Consider the following 26,840-nt stretch of genomic DNA (forward strand, 5'->3'; position numbering starts at 1 on the left):
TTCCCCATAACTTCGCATCTCTCAGGGAGGGAACTGGCAGAAGGCCCTAGGAGCTGGATCTCCGTATCTGGGATGAACGATGGGAGTGGAGACAATCTTGCTCGGCTACGAGTGATCGCCAAAGAAGATATACAACTTATACTTATCTGTATTAGTCCCATTTCCCTGGGCGAGTATCATTATTATTATTTAGGCATTTTCAATATTTTGACATATACAACTTACATTTATCTTTATTAGTCCCGTCTCCTTAGACAAGTATTATTATTATATTATGTATATACAGTAATATATCCGCAGGTCTTAGGGCGGTTCACGACATAAGCCCTGGGACCTTCCAGTCTCCAGCTGCTTTTTTGGATCGTGCACATTCTTCATTGCAGTGCAAAGATCCCCCCCCCCCAAAAAAAAATGGATTCAAGGCATGCAGTGTTCAATTAAAATTAGCCAGAGACCACAAGGGGCAAAAATATACCCACTGGCACTTCTTGATTCTGCTACCTGAACTGGGTATCACCACAATGCAGGGTAGAAGCCCCCCCAGTGGTGAAAAGGGGGGGGGCTCTCCTCTCTTTGCTTTCCTTGCCCTGGGGCAGTGGTTTTAACAACTGAGAATATGCAGAAGTTTGACAGAGGAAAAACTTAATCTGCCGGGGAGGTAAAAATGAGGGGGGGGTGAAGCTTCAGTTGCTGGATTTGTGCACAGAAACTGGTCCCAAACAAGGCTCGGAGGTGGTGAGGTGCACTTGCATTAAAAATAAATAAATCACTTCCTTGGAAACCAGCTGCCTTGTTAATCACAAACCCCTTTTGATTAAAAGAAAATTCTTAATTAAAAAAAACCGGTTCCTTTGGCACTAAAGTCCAAAAAGAAATTTGCACATGTCCCATCTTCACAAACTTGCTCAAAGCAGATAGTATCGTACCTTGGTTTTCTAACGCCTTGGGAGTCGAACGTTTCGGCTCCCGGACGATCGAAAACCAGAAGCGATTGTTCCGGTTTTCGAACGTTCTTTGGAACATCCGACACGGCTTACGGCTTCCTGCAGCCAATCGGAAGCTGCGCCTTGGTTCCCAAATGTTTTCAGAAGTCGAATGGACTTCCGGAACGGATTCTGTCTGACTTCCAAGGCATCACTGTATTTCTAAAAGCAGAAAAATAGCAAGGGAAGCAGGTAGGCGAAGCAAGTGACCTTCTGGATGTTACCATTGGGACTCCCATCTCTTCCAGCTGGAAGGGCGAGCGGTCAAGGATTATGTTCCTGGACCGACATCAGAAGGGCCACAGGCTCCGAACCATCCCAGTTCTATAGATCGCAGGTAGTTGACATAGTCCCCCTCTCTGGAGGTTATTGGACTACAACTCCCAGCACCCCCAGCCACTAAGAGAGGGTGGGAGCTGTAGCCGACTGACACCACGCTGCAAGCCCAGGAGCGTCAGGGTGAGAAACGCACACCACCTTGCTCTCTCTGTACTGCCCTCCCCAGGCGCTTCAGACTACAACTCCCAGCAAGGACACACTACACCTGGATTGTGGGAATACTACAACTCCCAGGACCGGCGTTCAGGGACGATGGGGACTGTAGCCCAGAATCAGTTGGAGACTCAAGTCCTCCAGCTACAGGAAGCTGCCTTACTCAAGTCAGCCAACTTTTCGGGAACTTCCCTTTTTTTCAAAAACGACAGCCCGTGCTTTTGTGCAAATTTTTGTTTTATTTCCACATGTATATCACAACGTGTCCACTTAAAGGACCAATAGCAAAGTTGCTCCCTTCTACGTCCCAGGAACGCAGAAGTCTAGGATAGTTACTGTACATTCACTAAGGCTCTGTTTCGCTTTTGCAAGTTGCGCTTCTTCTTTTTCTTCTTCTCCCTCTCACTTTTTTTTTTTTAATTTTTGTGATGGATCTCCGTAAGGCAAACAAATTATCTAAAAAGGAATGGTAACAAGTGTATTTTCCAGCATTGCAGAACAGGCTTTCCCAATCTCTCTCTCCCCTCCTTTCACAGGACAAAAGTAGCACCCTCTGTACGGTTTGGATTTTGTCTTTTTTAACGTGGGGGGGGGGCAGCGGAGGAGAGAGGGCTCCCTCCCTTGCCCCTCCCTAGAAAATGTGCAGAAAGAATTCCGGGAAGACACACTCAGGCTGGCGAAGGGTAGTGGTGCAGCATTTCTTAGGCTGAAGCCAAAAATCTGATTAGATCCCACCAAGAAAGGAGGAAGGAAGGAAGGAAGGGATATTCGTGGAATGCTAACCTGAAGGTGGGCACTACCTATTGCCTACCCTGGCAGACTGGCACCCCTCACTGCAAGCCACACGCCTTTTTCTGGAGACAGATGTGACGCCAGGAAGAACTACTGACCACAGGATTTTTGCACAGTTTCATCTCAAACCATCTCACTGCTGTTACTATTATCCTTACTCCCTTTCCAAGAAAAAAACAAACAAAATAGGGACAAAAATAAATAGGCTACGGCTACTCTTGGTTAAAACCTCCTGCTTCCCGCCATTGCTCTCCCCGCCTCCTCCCTGCCTGCCCTCGGATTTCGGCACCCGCCAATCACTGGAAAGAATTTCCACTTTTTGAAACGAAAATAAAATAAAATAAAAACCCTAACACTTTTTTTTCCTTTTTGTGTTTTTTTCAGAGCTGGCTGGCTAAAGAGTTTGGAACTCTTTCCGTTGCCGCCGTTTAAATCAAACCTCTGTTCTGCGCCTCCTCCCGCTTTGCAATTTTGTTAGTAGACTGGTAGCAGCACTTCACAAAAAAAGAAAAGAATAATTAGAAAGAAACCTAGGGAAGAAGGAACTGCCGGGGTCCAGCTCTCTCTCTCTCTCTCCATCCCTCCCTCTCTCTTTCTCTCTGCTGGATGAGCCTTTTTTTCAGCACAACGGGGGGCGGAGGGGTGGGCAGCCGTTGCCGCCGCACCTGCCTGCTCGCACCGAACTGCCCCTTGCGTCAGAAGCATCCCGGCGCTCAGTCCAGGCAGACGTAAGGCAGGACGTTGAGGCGCCCGTCGTCCCCGTGCGGGTCGAGGGATATTCCCTGCGTCCAATCATACCAGTTACCCTGTGTGTCGTAGCAACCATTCACGCCCGGCCAGTGGTGGCCGCAAATCCTGTCGAGGTCGCCCCTCGTCACCTCCCGGGTCACCCCGGGCAAGTCCGTGGGCTTGCTGTGGGGCGCCAGGACGTGGGTCTTGCGGGCGTCCCGGCGGGTGCTCTCCTCCTGCTTCAGGTACTCGGACATGAAGTAGTGAGCGCCTGGAGTCTGTACCCCAGAAGAGGAGAGCAGGCTGCTCTGCCGGTTCAAATAGGACTGGATTATCTCGTTCCGGGACAGCTCCTTCCAGTTGGTCTGCTCAAAGGGGCTTTGCAGGGGGGGCTTGGGCTCGGTGGGTTCCCCTGCGCCTGTCCTGTGCTGCTGCTCGGGGAGAGCGGGCGGGTGGGCCGCCGAGGGCAAAGAGTCCCTCTGCGCCAGGGGCTTGATCTCGCCCGTCATGGGGTCAAAGGTCAGCCGCCGCTCCTTTTTTAACCGCACCGGCTTGACCCCCCCTTCCAGCGCCTGCCCGTCCAAGTTGACCACGTAGTCCTTGGGCCGGTACTTCTTCTTCTTCTTGCTGTCCGACCCCGAGGCGGCGCCGTCGCTGTCCGCCCGGCACGCGTCCGGCGAGAAGCCTGCCAGCAAGGGCTCCGCCAGGAGGGGGCCCCCCGCCCCGCTGCTCAGAGGGGGCCCCGCTGTCAGCCGGCCCGCCGGTGCCTCCTGGATGCCATGCAGGGGCGTCTCCAGCCCCGCCTGCGCATGGGTCTCCAGCCGCTTCTCCAGCGCCGGCTGCACGAGGGCAGGGGGCGACAAGGGAGCCCCGGCGGGAGTGTCCGGGGCGGGCGGAGGCCTCGTCGGGGAAGGGGCAGGCGGAGAGCCCTTGGGCGAGTAGGTGGTGTGCTGCCGTGAAAATGTTTCTGCCCGAACGTGCCTGGGACTGAAAGAGGAGCAGCGGGGGCTCTTGGGCTGGCTGGCTGTGGGCGCCTCCTCCTTCTCCTGCTGGACCAGCAGCGCCACCTTCAGCAGGGACGAAGCAGAGGGCTTGAAGAGACCTGGGGAGCTGGTGTGGGGGCGAACCGCGTTGATGGGTATCTTGCTGAGCTTGTCGCCCTCGACCAGCTCGGCGGGCAGGCCGGCGTCCGGCGGGCTGGGGAAGCTGTCCGGGCTGCTGCCCCCGATCCCGTTCGTCGGGGGCGGCGAGGAGTTCTGTAACACTTCGAAGCAGGCCTTGGAGGCCTTCGGCAGAGGCAGGAGAGGCGCCCCTGTCAGGCCATCGCGCGGCTCCCCCCGCCTCTTCCGAGCCGCCGGCTTCTCCACCAACTGCTTTGGGGAGTGCAGCTTCTGGACGTCGTTCCGGACCTTCGCATCTTGCGCGGGCTTCGGCCCGACCCCCGCAGGAGGAGTCTCCACCCGGCAGTTGTGGGCCCCGCCGCCATTGGCCGACCCCGGTGGGTTGGGCGGGCCCCTGGCGGCCCCCTCGCTGGGCGCCCCCGGCTCGATCAGCTTCTGCCAGTTCCGCAGCAGCTTCTTAGCCCGCTTGGCCAGTTCCACATTCTCGGTTTTCTTCCTCACGTCGTTGATGAGTTTCCCCAGCCTCGTCTCCTGTGGAGTTTTTTGGGGGGAAAGGAACAAGAGAGAAAAGTGGGGAGGGAACGTTACTTTGCAAGATATCTGCATACCGCATCACCCCACCTTCAGCAGCCAGATGTTTCGGACTACAGGTCCCATCGTCCCCAGCCGGTGTGGCCAAATGGAACCGGGGCTGATGGGAGTCGTAGTTCAAAACACAAGGGAGGTGCCAGGTGGGCAAAGGCTCCCGTGAACCTGTCAAAAGGAGGCAGCTTCTCCTGTCCCAGGAAGCTCTCCCTCCAATAAGAGGAATTTGGGGTCTGAGTGGGTGGGTACCTGCGACACACATGGACACACAGCACCTTATGACAGATGTTTTCAACCTTTTTGAGTCCATGGCTCCTTGAGCAACAACATTCTTTCTGCGGCGCCCTTGTGGGGCTCAGTAGCCCAGTTATGTCACCCCTTGCCTGCAGAGCTGGCAGCCTCACCCTTTTCCAAACGCCCTCCCTTGGGGAGTGTTCCCTCTGCCTCCTCTCCTCAAGGCAGAGAGGGCATCCGAGGAGCAAAGGGCAGAGGCTAGTGTTGCCCATGGCACCCCGACCATAATTCGAGGCACCCCAGGGTGCCACAGCACCCTGGTTGAAAACCACTGCTCTATGAGCGGGGAGGCACACTACCAAGAAGGGTCAGTGGTTCCACAGTGTGTTGATATGCACACTGGTGTGGTGGAGATTTTGCCAGAAATTAGCTGCTGCCTTATTTTCCCTGTGGATTCCTCCCCCCCCCCCCAATTTTCTCAGTTGAGAAAATTACTCTATAACCTAATGAATGGAAAAGAGAAACAGACAACTGGAAGCAACCATAAGTCAGGATCCTAGTTGCTGCCACCTCTTCCCACAGATTATTTATATAGCCATACTAGAATTGGAAGCTTTCAGCACTTCCACTTTTCAAAATCTACGCCGTGTAAAGGAAAGACCTGCTGCTGCGTTGTCTTAAAACCCACCATTCTCGGAAGTCGAACAGAAACCGTTCCGGAAGTTCGCTCGGCTTCCAAAACGTTTGGAAACCAAAGCGCAGCTTCCGATTGGCTGCAAGAGGAAGTTCCTGCAGCCAATCGGAAGCTGCGCCTGGCGTCCGGGTTCCAAAGAACGTTTGCAAAACGGAACACTCACTTCCAAGTTTGCGGCGTTCACAAACCAAGGTACAACTGTACTAAATAATAATAATAATAATAACAATAATAATAATAATAATAATAATATGAGAAACAAAGCTTTCAGTTTGACTACAATATCAACACATCGTGTCTTTTTGCTGCAACAAACATTTCAGTTCGTTTGGGCAGCATGGGGACTGAGCTCATAAAATGAACAAGACAAACTCTCAGCTTTGTCATGCTAAATATTTCAGCCAACTAAATCAAACCCACCAAATCAGGGCAGTGGGTAAGTTCTCCAGAAAACCCTCCTGCCAGTTTGCATGTCTCCTCAGCTACCTACACAGAGCAGGCCTCTCAAGACTGAGACAATCGCAAGCCCGCGAGGCTTGGAAAGAGAACCGCGAGCCATCTGGCATTTGCAGAAACGACCAGAGCGGCTAAGGATCGCAGCAACGCGAGGCAGCTGTGAAAATCAGTCTCCGTATCTCCGGCCAACGCTGGCACAGGGAGCGCTGGGGACGCTTCCACGGGATTCCCCCGTTTGGAGGAGGCAGGTGGGCTGAAACGTGTTCAGACAAGCGGCCAACCCTCACAGGGAGCCCCGTCCCAGTCAGCTGAGTCAGAACCCACAGTTCTGGGGAAGGGGGTGTCACACAACTGCAGAGCTGTGTGAGGATGCTTGGAAACCCAGGAGCTGCGTGAGGAAGACCAGGGCAGCCGAGAAGGCGCAGCCCGTACAAGTCCGCTGTCACGGGATACAGCAACCCACCACGCTTGCTTTTAAAGCTGCAAAATGGTGAACGCGTCGAAGCAGTGTTACTTTGAGGGGTGCGAGAAAGCAGCTCACGCCACAGCTGACCCTTCAGACAGAAGCCAAACCAGCAAAGGTCTTGGCAAGTACAATTTTGGGGTTTGCTATAAGGCCAGGCGGGAGCTCCTGCAGACCATAAACCTTGTGCTTATCCAAGGTCACTTCCCTAAGCTGCTTCAAGGCTGGGTTGCTGCGATGTGCTCTCTGACCCTGTGCACTTGACCCTGAAGCTGCAGTTGGTGCAGGATGCTGCAGCACGATTGCTGAACATGAGCGAGGCCTTGTCAGCGTATAACTCCTGTGCTCTGGTTGCCCGTTTGCAACTGGGCCAAGTTCAAGGTGTTGCTATTAGCATTTGGAGCCCTTTAACAATTTGGGACCAGTTTAGCTGTGAGATCACCTTATCCAACACTCAAACACTTTGATAGGCGGAATTGGCATGACTGCAGGTTCCTGTTCGGCATCCGAAAGAACCCAGTTTTTCAGAGAGGCAGTGTGGATACTTTGGAACTCCCTGGCCTATTGAAATCAAGCAGGCACCTTCACCGTACTCTTTCCAGCACTTGCTAAAAACGGTCCTGTTTAGGCAAGCCCGCTCAGATGCTTAGAAAGCTGAGATGATTTAAATCTGTTTCTGCGCTTTAACTTTTATGCGCTTTAGAATCATAGAGTTGGAAGAGCCCACAAGGGCCATCGAGTCCAACCCCCTGCCAAGCAGGAAACACCATCAGAGCACCCCTGACATATGCTTTAAAGCACGGTTGTGCATTTTGTTCTGGGTTTCACCCTTTTATCTTTTGTAAACCTCTTCAGCGGTTTCTTTTTTGTTTTTACCATCAATGGAGAACAAATGTTAAAAAATAAAAATGAGCGCCGTGCAGCTTTTGCTATTTCCATCAGGAGGTGAATGCCAACCCACCTCGAGCGCCTCTTTGGTGATTGGATACCTCTCCAGGCTGGAGATCACTTCCAGTACTGCCACCATGTTACGAATCTGGAAGAGAAAGAGAAGAGTTAAACGTGAGGCTTTGGGCGGGAGCGTGCGCCAAACACCATGCACCCTGCGCCGTGTGACGCTAGGAGAGCTCAGCGTAGACCCGCTGAAATGAATGGATCCAGCTAACTTTGAAGGCTGCCCCAACTCCCTCCGCCGCTGAGACGCAGGTCCAGCCACCCAGCGAGTCAGAAGCCGAATGACAGCCACCCCTTGCTTCTGGACTTGTGCCTCAATCACCAGTGGTGTTCACCGGCCGGGGTCGGGGTCCTTAAGAGGCTCCCAGTGACACCCCACACACCATAAAGTCACAGCGAGAACGGCAGAAATCAGCCCTGAAGACACTCTGCCAGGAGACCCTAAAAGCCAACATCTCTTCCGGCCATAGCCCGACCAGATATGAAAACTGGCCACTGCGGCCCTTAGCCTCCTTAAAGGTCACCGAAGAGGAAGGGCCTTCTCTACCAAGGTACCTCGCCAATGGTGTTCCCTCCCCAAGAATGCTCACCTGGACAAAGACTTTCCCCCTTTCGCTCAGGGCTCTTTTAGGCGTCACCACATGAAGACACATCAAAAGGGGCTTTGCATGCAGGAGGGCTCGGGTCAGGCCCAACCCCCTGAAGGAACAACTCCAGCGCTGGGATGGAGCAAAGACGCCCCCCCCCTGAGGCCAAAACCCTGGAGGACCACTGCCAGTCAGAAGGCGCAATAGAAAGAGAGAGAAAGACAAGACAGAGAGACCAAGGGGCTAGCTTCGCACGATGCATCTTCCTGTGTCCCTGCGCATCTTGCACGATTTCATCCCGTGCAAAAGATCTGAGGAGAATTGGGGGGTTAAAGCGCAGGCAGCAGGCACAGAAAGCGTGAAGGGGGAAGTCTGGAGGGCGCGGGGGGGGGGGAACGCGCAAGAGGTGCAGTGGTTCAGAAAGACGCAAGCCCGAGGGAGTGGCCGGGTTAAGCCCCTCTGCGCCAAGTGCGGCCAGTGTGGTGGTGCCCATTCCAAATGATCAGCAGCCGTCAAGGCGCAAGCAGAGGGGTGATGTGGAGACCAGCAGGCGAGCGCAACACCCCCCCCGGCTTTATACTATTAGGAGACATGTCTACCCCACCCCACAGAAAACAGGGCCTCCTATACAAGCCCAACGTACTGCTCCCCAATAGCAAGACTCCACAAAGTGAACACCATAAACTCAGGGCACGGAACAAGTGCCACCACGGACAGGTGGGGGGGGGAGTGTGGGAAAGGGGGTGCAGCATTACATGGCAAGGAGGTGCCGCAGTCTACAGCTAGGATCTAAGCCGCCGGGGCCAAGTAACATGGAAGCGTCAGACTGGCATGTGCTGGGGCCCGAAGCCAGAGCACAGGAAAGGACCCACAGGCAAGGAGATGTGGGGAGGCACCTGCTGGCCTAATAAAACAGGGGAATGGGCTGGGGGGGGGGCAACTGCAAGAGGAAGGTCAAGCCCAGAGGATACACGTGGTCCTGACTCCCCATCTTTGCAGACCCGGGTGGGTGGAGAGGGAGAAGGAGGCCCAAGGGCCAACAAACTGGACTTGGCATTTCTGCAGCAGAAGGGAGATTTTTACTTTTGCAGGATGAGATGGGAAGAAAGAAAAGAGGAAATTATGTTAGCCGGTGAGAAGCCCAGAGAGGAGGAGCTGGCAGAGGCGGCAGGAAACCCGCTTAAGGAGAGCCCAACGCCCCAGAGCAACGCCTTGCACTGATGCACACCAGGTTGTCCACCCAGCTCGGCACTCCCTGCACAGACTGGCAGCACTCTCCAGGGTGTCAAGCCAGGGGTCTCCCAAACCCGCAGCTGGAGACACCGGTGGTTGAGATTGGTGTAGTTCCACAAGCAAAGGGGATACCTTGCCACTGAGCAATGGCCCTTTCCTTAAAAATAAAAGCAAGATTCCTGACCTCGTGGCTCTCATTTAAGCTGGAAGCTGCTGCCTCACACTGTGTCACGCCAACTCGACGTTGCAGTGCCTAGGGCTCACAGGTCCTACCTAGAGATCATTCTACGTAGGAGGCACGCCCTCTGAGCTGCAGCCTTCACCTCCTCCCGAGTCAGGCCACTGGGCCCCTATAGCTCAGCACTGTCTCTAGACCGACCGGCAGCAGCTGACCAGAGCTTCAGGCAGGAAATAATTCCCCAGCCTTCGCCGGACACCTTCTGCATGCAAAGCAAGTGACCCGCCTTACCAACAAGCCCTTCCCTCTCTTGCAACCTGCCCGCTTTCAGCAGGGGCCTTCCAGCTCTCTGCACCCAGGGCCTGCTTTTAACCAAACCGTGTATCTGGGTACCCACTTCTCAACGCTTTCGCCACAGACCTGCACGGCGACCCACCTTGCAGGTGACCAGGGGCACAAAACACCAGTTGGGAGACCCCAGATTTGGAGGACACGATTATCACTATTATTAGTATTAGATGGGAGAGCCCAGATTTGGAGTACGCTATCAGCATCATTATTATTAGTTGGGACACCCCAAATTTAGAGGCCATTAAGATCAATATTATTAGTTGGAGACCCCAGGTTTGAAGAACACAATTATCAGCATCATTATTAGTTGGGAGACCCCATGGTTATTATTGTATGAGTGGGGTGGGATTTTTTGTTTTGTTTTTTTTTGCTCAGGACCAACTCTTCCTTTAAAAGCCCAAGCCAAGAAACCAGGAAGGAAAGGCAGGTGAGAGACACCCCCCACCCCCCATGGTGGCAGCAGCGATTATCACGGGCTGGTGTGTGTGTATATATATATATATATATATATGCCAGACTTCTTCTTCTTCTCCCCCCCACTCGCATCCCCACGTGCAAAAACGCTACATCCCCCTCCCGCACAAACACATTAACTCTTCCCTCTCCCTCCCATTAATAATAATATAATAATAATAAATTTCTAATTTTTCCCCCGCCCAACTGGCTGGGCAGCCCCCTCCCAACCAAACACTAAAATACAATAAGAACCTATTAAACATCCGAAGCTTCCCTGCCTAGATTAACCCTCTCCCTGCCATTAACCCTTCCCTCTCCCAGACTCACGTTGCTGTTGGGGTCGACGGCCTGCAGCAGCCGGTCCCTGATCTGCTGCGGGGAGGGTCCCGGAGCCGCTGTCATTGCCCCCCCCGTCGAGGCGGCGACCCCGAGCCCTGCGCTGGCGGCGGCGGGAGGAGGAGGAGGAGGAGGAGCCCCCCCCCGCGGCCCCCTCCCCCCGCTTCCTGCTGCTGCTGCTGCTGGGCTCGCCGGCCTGCCTCCGCCTCCTCCGCCTCCTCCTCAGCTCACTCGCCGGCCGCGCCGCGGGGCAGCCGGAGCCGCATGTTCCTCCAGGGGGGGCGCCTCCTCCCGCCGCTGCCGGGGGTGGGCCTGGCCCGGGCTCCTCCTCCTCGGCCCCTTGTCTCCGGGCCGGGCCGCCCGTCCTCCTCGGGGCTCCTCCGTCCAGGCGGCGGCGGCGGCGGAGGCGGCGGAGGAGGCCGAGCTGCTGCTCAACTGTGGGCAAGAGCCACCAGCCGCGCGCGGTGCATCCTGGGACACGCCCGACGCCGCGACGTCATGACGCCGCGCAGGGCAGGCCGACGCACGCACGCACGCACGCACGGGGGAGGGCGGGAGGAGGAGGAGGAACGTCGCGTCTGTGACGTCGGGGCGCAGGGGGCGGCGGCGCGGTTCTCTCTCTCTCTCAGCAGCCGCGCGCGGTGCATCCTGGGACACGCCCGACGCCGCGACGCCATGACGCCGCGCAAGGCAGGCCGACGCACGCACGCACGGGGGAGGGCGGGAGGAGGAGGAACGTCGCGTCTGTGACGTCGGGCCGCAGGGGGCGGCGCCGCGGTTCTCTCTCTCTCTCTCTCTCTCTCTCAGAGCAGCCGCGCGCGGTGCATCCTGGGACACGCCCGACGCCGCGACGCCATGACGCCGCGCAAGGCAGACCGACGCACGCACGCACGGGGGAGGGCGGGAGGAGGAGGAACGTCGCGTCTGTGACGTCGGGGCGCAGGGGGCGGTGGCGCGGTTCTCTCTCTCTCTCTCTCCCCGCGCTCTCTCTGGCAGGCCGGGCGCGCATGCGCAGTGCGGCGGGAAAGGGAGCGCGGGGCGGGAGGGGGAGAAAGGGCGGGAAAAAAAGATTTGGCGCGAAGGGGCCCGCCTGGCAGATTTACCTCAGTTGAAACGTGGAAGATATATACGTGTATGTATATATATATATATATATATATATATGCACACACATACATATATATGTGTATATCTTATATATGTGTATATATGTGTGTGTGTATATATTACTATTGAAATAGGTATTCAATAGCCCGTCCCTCAGATTTATGTCAGCTTAAACGTGAACGATATAAAATATATGCAGAAAAGCACTATGTATTCAATAGTTCATCCCATCCCTCAGATTTACCTGTTTAAACGTGAAAGATGCAACATAGTTTTATATATACATACACACACACACACACACACACATATATATATACTATATGTGTATATATTATATATGTATATATGTGTGTGTGTGTATATATCACTGTTGTAATATGTATTCAAAACCCATCCCTCAGATTTACCTCAGTTTAAACGTGAAAAATATAAAATACATGTATAAAAGCAATATGTATTCAATAGTTTGTCCCGTCCCTCAGATTTACCTGTTTAAATGTGATATATCATAGTTTTATATATATAGTTACAGGAACCCCTCTCCGTTAATCCATTAACTATATATATATATATATATATGTATATATATATATATATATATATATATAAAACTATGATGTATATATTCAATAGCCCGTCCCTCAGATTTACGTAATTTTAAACGTGAAAGATATATGTATAAAAGCAGTATATATATACATATATATATATATATATATATATGTTCAATAGCCCGTCCCTCAGATTTACGTCAGTTTAAACACAATATAAAATATATGTATAAAAGAAATATGTATTCAATAGTTTGTCCCGTCCTTCAGATTTACCTGTTTTAAAAACTATGAAATATATTCAATAGTTTGTAATATATATTTATGTGTGTGTGTGTTAAATAGTAGGAAAGAGGGACAAAGATCTCAGCTCTTTTAGATTCCCAGCTCTTTATTGCAGCAGCTAGAAGTGTTCCTGCAGCCTAGCCGGCTTCTTTCTATATATAATGCTAAGTGACTTCGAACACTAACAACCTCCAACTGACTGACCAATCAGTGAGCGACAGTTCTCAATCCTGGTGGACCTGAGTGAGAACTGCAGTCAATCTTAATACATTATATATGTTATATGGGACGTGGGTGGCGCTGTGGGTTAAACCACCGAGCTTCTTCGGCTGGCTGATCAGAAGGTTGGTGGTTCGAATCCCCACGATCCCCAGAGTCATTTTTAACTTTTTAATAGGTAAAAAAAGCATTCAGAATCTAAGATGTCTGTGTTCTCAAGAAGTAGCCATTCCTTCAACCAGCAAAAAGCTGCTGATTCATAATAAAGTTTCAAATCTGGCAGGGCAAATCCCCCTCTATCTTTAGTATCTGTAAGTATCCTGAATTTTATTCTGGGCTTTTTGCCCTGCCAGACAAATCTGGAGATAGCTCTTTGCCACCTCTTGAAACAATCCATCTTATCAATAATTTGCAAAGATTGAAACAAAAACCGCATTCTCAGCAATACATTCATCTTAATAACAGCAATTCGGCCTAGCAAGGAAAGCTTCAAGTTTGACCAAATTTCTAGATCTTTTTTCACTTCTGACCAACATTTCTCATAATTGTCTTAGATCTTGAAGGTTATGATAATGCATTTGGGTGGCATGCATATTTGTGGTATGGCAAGGTTAAAGTAAATAAGGCTTTTAAAAACCATATTGTCAGGAAAGCATTGTTTAATGTATGGTTGAGATATAAAGATTTTCTGGAAGGTATAACCCCAAGGTGGCTCTCACCTATGGAAGCGAAATCTTTGAAAAAACTTAATATGGAGACTAAATTGCCAAAATATTGGGAAATTTGGGAAGAGGAAGGTGACAGATTGAAACTGCAGAGTTATGAGAAGCTTAAAGATAAGGTGTGAGACTGGCTACATTATTTTCAAATAAGAGAGGCCTATAACCAGGATAAAAAAGTGGGCTTCCAGGTGGAAAAATCAAAGTTAGAGACAGTGTTAGAACCCAATGCTAAGACATTATCAAGAATGTGTGTGTGTCTATATTACTGTTGTAATATGTATTCAAAACCCATCCCTCAGATTTACCTCAGTTTAAACGTGAAAAATATAAAATACACGTATAAAAGCAATATGTATTCAATAGTTCGTCCCGTCCCTCAGATTTACCTGTTTAAATGTGATATATCATAGTTTTATATATATAGTTACAGGAACCCCTCTCCGTTAATCCATTAACTATATATATATATATATGTGTGTGTATATATATATATATATATATAACTATGATGTATATATTCAATAGCCCGTCCCTCAGATTTACGTAATTTTAAACGTGAAAGATATATGTATAAAAGCAGTATGTATTCATTTGTCCCGTCCCTCAGATTTACCTCTTTAAACATGAAAGATATCAGTTTTATATATATATGTTCAATAGCCCGTCCCTCAGATTTACGTCAGTTTTAAACACAATATAAAATATATGTATAAAAGAAATATGTATTCAATAGTTTGTCCCGTCCTTCAGATTTACCTGTTTTAAAAACTATGAAATATATTCAATAGTTTGTAATATATATTTATGTGTGAGTGTGTTTAATAGTAGGAAAGACGGACAAAGATCTCAGCTCTTTTAGATTCCCAGCTCTTTATTGCAGCAGCTAGAAGTGTTCCTGCAGCCTAGCCGGCTTCTTTCTATATATAATGCTAAGTGACTTCGAACACTAACAACTTCCAACTGACTGACCAATCAGTGAGCGACAGTTCTCAATCCTGGTGGACCTGAGTGAGAACTGCAGTCAATCTGAATACATTATATATGTTATATGGGACGCGGGTGGCGCTGTGGGTTAAACCACCGAGCTTCTTCGGCTGGCTGATCAGAAGGTTGGCGGTTCGAATCCCCGCGATGTGAGATGAGCGTCGCAACCCCAGAGTCAGTCATGACTGGACCTAACAGTCAGGGGTCCCTTTACCTTTTATATATGTTATAAGAATTTTAATATATATTCAATATAGTAATATTTTTTCAAAAAATTCAGAATTCAAAAATCCATTTGGGTGGGGAATACGGTACAGAAATCTAGACTTCCAACACACCACCTAATTGTTGGCCCAGCCAAACCACAACGTTTTTGAAAAATTTGGCCCCCTATCCACGACTTCTCTCAGGATGTTCCCTCAGAGCTATGAATCCATTATGTTGCAGGTGCATTTTTAACTTTTTAATAGGTAAAAAAAGCATTCAGAATCTAAGATGTCTGTGTTCTCAAGAAGTAGCCATTCCTTCAACCAGCAAAAAGCTGCTGATTCATAATAAAGTTTCAAATCTGGCAGGGCAAATCCCCCTCTATCTTTAGTATCCGTAAGTATCTTGAATTTTATTCTGGGCTTTTTGCCCTGCCAGACAAATCTGGAGATATCTCTTTGCCACCTCTTGAAACAATCCATCTTATCAATAATTTGCAAAGATTGAAACAAAAACAGCATTCTCAGCAATACATTCATCTTAATAACAGCAATTCGGCCTAGCAAGGAAAGCTTCAAGTTTGACCAAATTTCTAGATCTTTTTTCACTTCTGACCAACATTTCTCATAATTGTCTTAGATCTTGAAGGTTATGATAATGCATTTGGGTGGCATGCATATTTGTGGTATGGCAAGGTTAAAGTACATAAGGCTTTTAAAAACCATATTGTCAGGAAAGCATTGTTTAATGTATGGTTGAGATATAAAGATTTTCTGGAAGGTATAACCCCAAGGTGGCTCTCACCTATGGAAGCGAAAGCTTTGAAAAAACTTAATATGGAGACTAAATGGCCAAAATATTGGGAAATTTGGGAAGAGGAAGGTGACAGATTGAAACTGCAGAGTTATGAGAAGCTTAAAGATAAGGTGTGAGACTGGCTACATTATTTTCAAATAAGAGAGGCCTATAACCAGGATAAAAAAGTGGGCTTCCAGGTGGAAAAATCAAAGTTAGAGACAGTGTTAGAACCCAATGCTAAGACATTATCAAGAATGTGTGTGTGTATATATTACTGTTGTAATATGTATTCAAAACCCATCCCTCAGATTTACCTCAGTTTAAACGTGAAAAATATAAAATACACGTATAAAAGCAATATGTATTAGATAGTTCGTCCCATCCCTCAGATTTACCTCAGTTTAAACGTGAAAAATATAAAATACACGTATAAAAGCAATATGTATTCAATAGTTCGTCCCGTCCCTCAGATTTACCTGTTTAAATGTGATATATCATAGTTTTATATATATAGTTATAGGAACCCCTCTCCGTTAATCCATTAACTATATATATATATGTGTGTGTGTATATATATATATATATATAACTATGATGTATATATTCAATAGCCCGTCCCTCAGATTTACGTAATTTTAAACGTGAAAGATATATGTATAAAAGCAGTATGTATTCATTTCTCCTGTCCCTCAGATTTACCTGTTTAAACATGAAAGATATCAGTTTTATATATATATATATATGTTCAATAGCCCGTCCCTCAGATTTACGTCAGTTTTAAACACAATATAAAATATAGGTATAAAACAAATATGTATTCAATAGTTTGTCCCGTCCTTCAGATTTACCTGTTTTAAAAACTATGAAATATATTCAATAGTTTGTAATATATATATGTGTGTGTGTTAGTGTGTTAAATAGTAGGAAAGAGGGACAAAGATCTCAGCTCTTTTAGATTCCCAGCTCTTTATTGCAGCAGCTAGAAGTGTTCCTGCAGCCTAGCCGGCTTCTTTCTATATATAATGCTAAGTGACTTCGAACACTAACAACTTCCAACTGACTGACCAATCAGTGAGCGACAGTTCTCAATCCTGGTGGACCTGAGTGAGAACTGCAGTCAATCTGAATACATTATATATGTTATATGGGACGTGGGTGGCGCTGTGGGTTAAACCACCGAGCTTCTTCGGCTGGCTGATCAGAAGGTTGGCAGTTCGAATCCCCGCGATCACCACAACCCCAGAGTCAGTCATGACTGGACCTAACAGTCAGGGGTCCCTTTACCTTTTATATATGTTATAAGAATTTTAATATATATTCAATATAGTAATATTTTTTCAAAAAATTCAGAATTCAAAAATCAATTTGGGTGGGGAATACGGTACAGAAATCTAGACTTCCAACACACCAGCTAATTGTTGGCCCAGCCAAACCACAACGTTTTTGAAAAAAATGGCCCCCTGTCCACGATTCCTCTCAGGATGTTCCCTCAGAGCTATGAATCCATTATGTTGCAGGTGAATTTTTAACTTTTTGATCCAGCAGAACCGAAGCTAAAATACATGTACCCCATTGATCAGTAATAGTTAAAAAAAAGTATTCAGAAGGGGCCGTGGTGTTCCTGGGCATGTCTAAAGTACGCCCCCCCCCCCACCGCTGGCCTTGCCGCTGAGGTAAACCAAGGCAGGCCTGGCTTCTTTTTCAAAATAAAAAATAAAAATGTATGTGACAGCAGACACTTCAGTTTTGGCAGTCAAGCAGAACTGAAAATAAAAAGGGGGGAAACCCTTCTGTGAATCCCCCAAAATCACTGGGATCATTAAATTATATGTGATTTGCAAAGGTGTGTTTGCTTTTAAAAATGACGCAGGTTATGGTTGTCACTTGGCAAAGGAATAATCCAGGTGGGGCAGCTGCGGATTCTCCATCATGGCCGAACCATCGCTTCTGGTGCACCGTTAACAGGAGAGCCTTCCTATTCCTCCGCCGTTAAGGGAAGTGGAATGGGGGACTGTTTGCTCCGGACAGCTCCCTTGAACCCGTCATGGCTGCCTCCTTTCTGTAAGAGTCTTGGACAAGCGAACTCCCCTTGCCGCAAGGAACCTTTTCAAAATACAGAACCATGGTTTGCTGAACAACTCCTCTCCAACTCCTTAAAAGAGTCCATCAGTGGTGTCTCCGAAATATTTTACACACCACTTGGGAAGACAGGCGACAGGTGAAAAATATAAAATACATATATAAAAGCAATATGTATTCAATAGTTGGTCCCGTCCCTCAGATTTACCTGTTTAAATGTGATATATCATTTTATATATATATATATATATATATATATATATATATATATATATATATATATAAACTACGATGTATTTATTCAATAGCCTATCCTTTATATATATATAGATGTTCAATAGCCCGTCCCTCAGATTTACGTCAGTTTAAACGCAATATAAAAATATAGGTATAAAACAAATATGTATTCAATAGTTTGTCCCGTCCTTCAGATTTACCTGTTTTAAAAACTATGAAATATATTCAATAGTTTGTAATATATATGTGTGTGTTTGTTAGTGTGTTAAATAGTAGGAAAGAGGGACAAAGATCTCAGCTCTTTTAGATTCCCAGCTCTTTATTGCAGCAGCTAGAACTGTTCCTGGAGTCTCCGACTCACTGCAGCCTAGCCGGCTTCTTTCTATATATAATGCTAAGTGACTTCGAACACTAACAACTTCCAACTGACTGACCAATCAGAGAGCGACAGTTCTCAATCCTGGTGGACCTGAGTGAGAACTGCAGTCAATCTGAATACATTATATATGTTATATGGGACGTGGGTGGCGCTGTGGGTTAAACCACCGAGCTTCTTCGGCTGGCTGATCAGAAGGTTGGCGGTTCGAATCCCCGCGATGTGAGATGAGCGTCGCAACCCCAGAGTCAGTCATGACTGGACCTAACAGTCAGGGGTCCCTTTACCTTTTATATATGTTATAAGAATTTTAATATATATTCAATATGTTAATATTTTTTCAAAAAATTCAGAATTCAAAAATCAATTTGGGTGGGGAATACGGTACAGAAATCTAGACTTCCAACACACCAGCTAATTGTTGGCCCAGCCAAACCACAACGTTTTTGAAAAAAATGGCCCCCTGTCCACGATTCCTCTCAGGATGTTCCCTCAGAGCTAGGAATCCATTATGTTGCAGGTGAATTTTTAACTTTTTGATCCAGCAGAACCGAAGCTAAAATACATGTACCCCATTGATCAGTAATAGTTAAAAAAAAGTATTCAGAAGGGGCCGTGGTGTTCCTGGGCATGTCTAAAGTACGCCCCCCACCGCTGGCCTTGCCGCTGAGGTAAAGCAAGGCAGGTCTGGCTTCTTTTTCAAAATAAAAAATAAAATTGTATGTGACAGCAGACACTTCAGTTTTGGCAGTCAAGCAGAACCGAAAATAAAAAGGGGGGAAACCCTTCTGTGAATCCCCCAAAATCACTGGGATCATTAAATTATATGTGATTTGCAAAGGTGTGTTTGCTTTTAAAAATGACGCAGGTTATGGTTGTCACTTGGCAAAGGAATAATCCAGGTGGGGCAGCTGCGGATTCTCCATCATGGCCGAACCATCCTTCTGGTGCACCGTTAACAGGAGAGCCTTCCTATTCCTCCGCCGTTAAGGGAAGTGGAATGGGGGACTGTTTGCTCCGGACAGCTCCCTTGAACCCGTCATGGCTGCCTCCTTTCTGTAAGAGTCTTGGACAAGCGAACTCCCCTTGCCGCAAGGAACCTTTTCAAAATACAGAACCATGGTTTGCTGAACAACTCCTCTCCAACTCCTTAAAAGAGTCCATCAGTGGTGTCTCCGAAATATTTTACACACCACTTGGGAAGACAGGCGACAGGTGAAAAATATAAAATACATGTATAAAAGCAATATGTATTCAATAGTTTGTCCCGTCCCTCAGATTTACCTGTTTAAATGTGATATATCATAATATATATATATATATATATATATATATATATATATATCACTATGATGTATATATTCAATAGCCTATCCCTCAGATTTACATACTGTAATTTTAAACGTGAAAGATATATGTATAAAAGCAGTATGTATTCGTTTGTCCCATCCCTCAGATTTACCTCTTTAAACATGAAAGATATCAGTTTTATATATATATGTTCAATAGCCCGTCCCTCAGATTTACGTCAGTTTTAAACACAATATAAAAATATATGTATAAAAGAAATATGTATTCAATAGTTTGTCCCGTCCTTCAGATTTACCTGTTTTAAAAACTATGAAATATATTCAATAGTTTGTAATATATATATGTGTGTGTGTTAGTGTGTTTAATAGTAGGAAAGACGGACAAAGATCTCAGCTCTTTTAGATTCCCAGCTCTTTATTGCAGCAGCTAGAAGTGTTCCTGGAGTCTCGGACTGGCTGCAGCCCAGCCGGCTTCTTTCTATATATAATGCTAAGTGACTTCGAACACTAACAACTTCCAACTGACTGACCAATCAGTGAGCGACAGTTCTCAATCCTGGTGGACCTGAGTGAGAACTGCAGTCAATCTGAATACATTATATATGTTATATGGGACGCGGGTGGCGCTGTGGGTTAAACCACCGAGCTTCTTCGGCTGGCTGATCAGAAGGTTGGCGGTTCGAATCCCCGCGATGTGAGATGAGCGCCGCAACCCCAGAGTCAGTCATGACTGGACCTAACAGTCAGGGGTCCCTTTACCTTTTATATATGTTATAAGAATTTTAATATATATTCAATATATTAATATTTTTTTCAATAAATTCAGAATTCAAAAATCAATTTGGGTGGGGAATACAGTACAGAAATCTAGACTTCCAACACACCACCTAATTGTTGGCCCAGCCAAACCACAACGTTTTTGAAAAATTTGGCCCCCTGTCCACGATTCCTCTCAGGATGTTCCCTCAGAGCTATGAATCCATTATGTTGCAGGTGAATATTTAACTTTTTGATCCAGCAGAACCGAAGCTAAAATACATGTACCCCATTGATCAGTAATAGTTAAAAAAAAGTATTCAGAAGGGGCCGTGGTGTTCCTGGGCATGTCTAAAGTACGCCCCCCCCCCCCCACCGCTGGCCTTGCCGCTGAGGTAAACCAAGGCAGGCCTGGCTTCTTTTTCAAAATAAAAAATAAAAATGAATGTGACAGCAGACACTTCAGTTTTGGCAGTCAAGCAGAACTGAAAATAAAAAGGGGGGAAACCCTTCTGTGAATCCCCCAAAATCACTGGGATCATTAAATTATATGTGATTTGCAAAGGTGTGTTTGCTTTTAAAAATGACGCAGGTTATGGTTGTCACTTGGCAAAGGAATAATCCAGGTGGGGCAGCTGCGGATTCTCCATCATGGCCGAACCATCGCTTCTGGTGCACCGTTAACAGGAGAGCCTTCCTATTCCTCCGCCGTTAAGGGAAGTGGAATGGGGGACTGTTTGCTCCGGACAGCTCCCTTGAACCCGTCATGGCTGCCTCCTTTCTGTAAGTCTTGGACAAGCGAACTCCCCTTGCCGCAAGGAACCTTTTCAAAATACAGAACCATGGTTTGCTGAACAACTCCTCTCCAACTCCTTAAAAGAGTCCATCAACGGTGTCTCCGAAATATTTTACACACCACTTGGGAAGACAGGCGACAGGTGAAAAATATAAAATACATGTATAAAAGCAATATGTATTCAATAGTTGGTCCCGTCCCTCAGATTTACCTGTTTAAATGTGATATATCATAGTATATATATATATATATATATATATATATATATATAAAACTATGATGTATATATTCAATAGCCTATCCCTCAGATTTACATACTGTAATTTTAAACGTGAAAGATATATGTATAAAAGCAGTATGTATTCGTTTGTCCCATCCCTCAGATTTACCTCTTTAAACATGAAAGATATCAGTTTTATATATATATGTTCAATAGCCCGTCCCTCAGATTTACGTCAGTTTAAACACAAAATAAAAATATATGTATAAAAGAAATATGTATTCAATAGTTCGTCCCGTCCTTCAGATTTACCTGTTTTAAAAACTATGAAATATATTCAATAGTTTGTAATATATATATGTGTGTGTGTTAGTGTGTTTAATAGTAGGAAAGACGGACAAAGATCTCAGCTCTTTTAGATTCCCAGCTCTTTATTGCAGCAGCTAGAACTGTTCCTGGAGTCTCCGACTCACTGCAGCCTAGCCGGATTCTTTCTATATATAATGCTAAGTGACTTCGAACACTAACAACTTCCAACTGACTGACCAATCAGTGAGCGACAGTTCTCAATCCTGGTGGACCTGAGTGAGAACTGCAGTCAATCTGAATACATTATATATGTTATATGGGACGCGGGTGGCGCTGTGGGTTAAACCACCGAGCTTCTTCGGCTGGCTGATCAGAAGGTTGGCGGTTCGAATCCCCGCGATGTGAGATGAGCGCCGCAACCCCAGAGTCAGTCATGACTGGACCTAACAGTCAGGGGTCCCTTTACCTTTATATATGTTATATATATTTTCAAAAAATTCAGAATTCAAAAATCAATTTGGGTGGGGAATACGGTACAGAAATCTAGACTTCCAACACACCACCTAATTGTTGGCCCAGCCAAACCACAACGTTTTTGAAAAAAATGGCTCCCTGTCCACGATTCCTCTCAGGATGTTCCCTCAGAGCTATGAATCCATTATGTTGCAGGTGCATTTTTAACTTTTTAATAGGTAAAAAAAGCATTCAGAAGGGGCCGTGGTGTTCCTGGGCATGTCTAAAGTACGCCCCCCCCCCACCGCTGGCCTTGCCGCTGAGGTAAAGCAAGGCAGGCCTGGCTTCTTTTTCAAAATAAAAAATAAAAATGTATGTGACAGTAGACACTTCACTTTTAGCAGTCAAGCAGGACTGAAAATAAAAAGGGGGGAAACCCTTCTGTGAATCCCCCAAAATCACTGGGATCATTAAATTATATGTGATTTGCAAAGGTGTGTTTGCTTTTAAAAATGACGCAGGTTATGGTTGTCACTTGGCAAAGGAATAATCCAGGTGGGGCAGCTGCGGATTCTCCATCATGGCCGAACCATCGCTTCTGGTGCACCGTTAACAGGAGAGCCTTCCTATTCCTCCGCCGTTAAGGGAAGTGGAATGGGGGACTGTTTGCTCCGGACAGCTCCCTTGAACCCGTCATGGCTGCCTCCTTTCTGTAAGTCTTGGACAAGCGAACTCCCCTTGCCGCAAGGAACCTTTTCAAAATACAGAACCATGGTTTGCTGAACAACTCCTCTCCAACTCCTTAAAAGAGTCCATCAACGGTGTCTCCGAAATATTTTACACACCACTTGGGAAGACAGGCGACAGGTGGAAAATATAAAATACATGTATAAAAGCAATATGTATTCAATAGTTGGTCCCGTCCCTCAGATTTACCTGTTTAAATGTGATATATCATAGTATATATATATATATATATATATATAAAACTATGATGTATATATTCAATAGCCTATCCCCCAGATTTACATACTGTAATTTTAAATGTGAAAGATATATGTATAAAAGCAATATGTATTCGTTTGTCCCATCCCTCAGATTTACCTCTTTAAACATGAAAGATATCAGTTTTATATATATATGTTCAATAGCCCGTCCCTCAGATTTACGTCAGTTTTAAACACAATATAAAATATATGTATAAAAGAAATATGTATTCAATAGTTTGTCCCGTCCTTCAGATTTACCTGTTTTAAAAACTATGAAATATATTCAATAGTTTGTAATATATATTTATGTGTGTGTGTGTTAAATAGTAGGAAAGAGGGACAAAGATCTCAGCTCTTTTAGATTCCCAGCTCTTTATTGCAGCAGCTAGAAGTGTTCCTGCAGCCTAGCCGGCTTCTTTCTATATATAATGCTAAGTGACTTCGAACACTAACAACTTCCAACTGACTGACCAATCAGTGAGCGACAGTTCTCAATCCTGGTGGACCTGAGTGAGAACTGCAGTCAATCTGAATACATTATATATGTTATATGGGACGTGGGTGGCGCTGTGGGTTAAACCACCGAGCTTCTTCGGCTTGCTGATCAGAAGGTTGGCAGTTCGAATCCCCACGATCCCCAGAGTCATTTTTAACTTTTTAATAGGTAAAAAAAGCATTCAGAATCTAAGATGTCTGTGTTCTCAAGAAGTAGCCATTCCTTCAACCAGCAAAAAGCTGCTGATTCATAATAAAGTTTCAAATCTGGCAGGGCAAATCCCCCTCTATCTTTAGTATCTGTAAGTATCTTGAATTTTATTCTGGGCTTTTTGCCCTGCCAGACAGATCTGGAGATAGCTCTTTGCCACCTCTTGAAACAATCCATCTTATCAATAATTTGCAAAGATTGAAACAAAAACAGCATTCTCAGCAATACATTCATCTTAATAACAGCAATTCGACCTAGCAAGGAAAGCTTCAAGTTTGACCAAATTTCTAGATCTTTTTTCACTTCTGACCAACATTTCTCATAATTGTCTTAGATCTTGAAGGTTATGATAATGCATTTGGGTGGCATGCATATTTGTGGTATGGCAAGGTTAAAGTACATAAGGTTTTTAAAAACCATATTGTCAGGAAAGCATTGTTTAATGTATGGTTGAGATATAAAGATTTTCTGGAAGGTAAAACCCCAAGGTGGCTCTCACCTATGGAAGCGAAAGCTTTGAAAAAACTTAATATGGAGACTAAATGGCCAAAATATTGGGAAATTTGGGAAGAGGAAGGTGACAAATTGAAACTGCAGAGTTATGAGAAGCTTAAAGATAAGGTGTGAGACTGGCTACATTATTTTCAAATAAGAGAGGCCTATAACCAGGATAAAAAAGTGGGCTTCCAGGTGGAAAAATCAAAGTTAGAGACAGTGTTAGAACCCAATGCTAAGACATTATCAAGAATGTGTGTGTGTATATATTACTGTTGTAATATGTATTCAAAACCCATCCCTCAGATTTACCTCAGTTTAAACGTGAAAAATATAAAATACACGTATAAAAGCAATATGTATTCAATAGTTCGTCCCGTCCCTCAGATTTACCTGTTTAAATGTGATATATCATAGTTTTATATATATAGTTACAGGAACCCCTCTCCGTTAATCCATTAACTATATATATATATATGTGTGTGTGTGTATTTATATATATATAACTATGATGTATATATTCAATAGCCCGTCCCTCAGATTTACGTAACTTTAAACGTGAAAGATATATGTATAAAAGCAGTATATATATACATATATATATATGTTCAATAGCCCGTCCCTCAGATTTACGTCAGTTTTAAACACAATATAAAATATAGGTATAAAACAAATATGTATTCAATAGTTTGTCCCGTCCTTCAGATTTACCTGTTTTAAAAACTATGAAATATATTCAATAGTTTGTAATATATATGTGTGTGTTTGTTAGTGTGTTAAATAGTAGGAAAGAGGGACAAAGATCTCAGCTCTTTTAGATTCCCAGCTCTTTATTGCAGCAGCTAGAAGTGTTCCTGGAGTCTCAGACTGACTGCAGCCTAGCCGGCTTCTTTCTATATATAATGCTAAGTGACTTCGAACACTAACAACTTCCAACTGACTGACCAATCAGAGAGCGACAGTTCTCAATCCTGGTGGACCTGAGTGAGAACTGCAGTCAATCTTAATACATTATATATGTTATATGGGATGCGGGTGGCGCTGTGGGTTAAACCACCGAGCTTCTTCGGCTTGCTGATCAGAAGGTTGGCGGTTCGAATCCCCGCGATGTGAGATGAGCGCCGCAACCCCAGAGTCAGTCATGACTGGACCTAACAGTCAGGGGTCCCTTTACCTTTATATATGTTATATATATTTTCAATAAATTCAGAATTCAAAAATCAATTTGGGTGGGGAATACGGTACAGAAATCTAGACTTCCAACACACCACCTAATTGTTGGCCCAGCCAAACCACGACGTTTTTGAAAAATTTGGCCCCCTGTCCACGATTCCTCTCAGGATGTTCCCTCAGAGCTATGAATCCATTATGTTGCAGGTGCATTTTTAACTTTTTAATAGGTAAAAAAAGCATTCAGAAGGGGCCGTGGTGTTCCTGGGCATGTCTAAAGTACGCCCCCCACCGCTGGCCTTGCCGTTGAGGTAAAGCAAGGCAGGCCTGGCTTCTTTTTCAAAATAAAAAATAAAAATGTATGTGACAGTAGACACTTCACTTTTAACAGTCAAGCAGAACTGAAAATAAAAAGGGGGGAAACCCTTCTGTGAATCCCCCAAAATCACTGGGATCATTAAATTATATGTGATTTGCAAAGGTGTGTTTGCTTTTAAAAATGACGCAGGTTATGGTTGTCACTTGGCAAAGGAATAATCCAGGTGGGGCAGCTGCGGATTCTCCATCATGGCCGAACCATCGCTTCTGGTGCACCGTTAACAGGAGAGCCTTCCTATTCCTCCGCCGTTAAGGGAAGTGGAATGGGGGACTGTTTGCTCCGGACAGCTCCCTTGAACCCGTCATGGCTTCCTCAAACTCCCCTTGCCGCAAGGAACCTTTTCAAAATACAGAACCATGGTTTGCTGAACAACTCCTCTCCAACTCCTTAAAAGAGTCCATCAGTGGTGTCTCCAAAAATTTTTACACATCACTTGGGAAGACAGGCGAACTAATACCAGTGTCCTGGAAGAAGCAAAGATCACCAGTGTTGAAGCAATGATTCTTCAACATCAACTTCGTTGGACTGGTCATGTTGTGCGGATGCCTGATGATCGTCTTCCAAAGCACCTCCTCTATTCCGAACTTAAAAATGGAAAGCGTAATGTTTGTGGTCAACAAGAGAGGTTCAAACACTCTCTCAAGGAAAATCTTTAAAAATATAGTATAAACACCAACAGCTGGGAAACACTGGCCTGTGAGCACTCCAGTTGGAGAACAGCCTTTCCCAAAGGTGTCGTGGGCTTTGGAGACACTCGAACTCAGGATGCAAGGGAGAAACGTGCTGAGAGGAAGGCATGCTTGGCAAATGCTCACCGGGATCAACTCCCACCCGGAAACCAATGTCCCCACCGTGGAAGGACATGGGGATCCAGAACTGGCCTCCACAGTCACTTACGGACTCATTGTTAAAACCGTGTTTATGGAAGACAATCTGACTCGGCTACGAGGGATCGCAGAAGAAGACAGAACCATGGTTTGCTGAACAAGCCACGGGTCATTCCAGAGACAGGCAAACCATGGCTTGGCTTCTCCAGAGTTCGGTT

The 26,840-nt window shown here is 45.9% G+C and overlaps 2 protein-coding genes across 2 annotated transcripts in view; one reads left to right on the forward strand and one right to left on the reverse strand.

Annotated features, from left to right (window-relative positions):
• The window catches only part of NWD1 (NACHT and WD repeat domain containing 1), a 134,762-nt gene that overhangs the window by 59,234 nt on the left and 48,688 nt on the right, over nucleotides 1–26,840 (forward strand). The window lies entirely within an intron of this gene.
• Nucleotides 1,695–10,798, reverse strand: MED26 (mediator complex subunit 26). Its single transcript, XM_079961146.1, has 3 exons — nucleotides 10,636–10,798; nucleotides 7,511–7,585; nucleotides 1,695–4,648 (listed from the first exon to the last, which is right to left on the reverse strand). The coding sequence occupies exons 1-3, from the start codon at nucleotides 10,708–10,710 to the stop codon at nucleotides 2,981–2,983; spliced, it is 1,818 nt and encodes a 605-aa protein (XP_079817272.1). The 5' UTR covers nucleotides 10,711–10,798; the 3' UTR covers nucleotides 1,695–2,980.

Source organism: Podarcis cretensis (assembly GCF_951804945.1).
Source record: "Podarcis cretensis genome assembly, chromosome: 18".
Classification (NCBI taxonomy): Eukaryota; Metazoa; Chordata; class Lepidosauria; order Squamata; family Lacertidae; genus Podarcis; species Podarcis cretensis.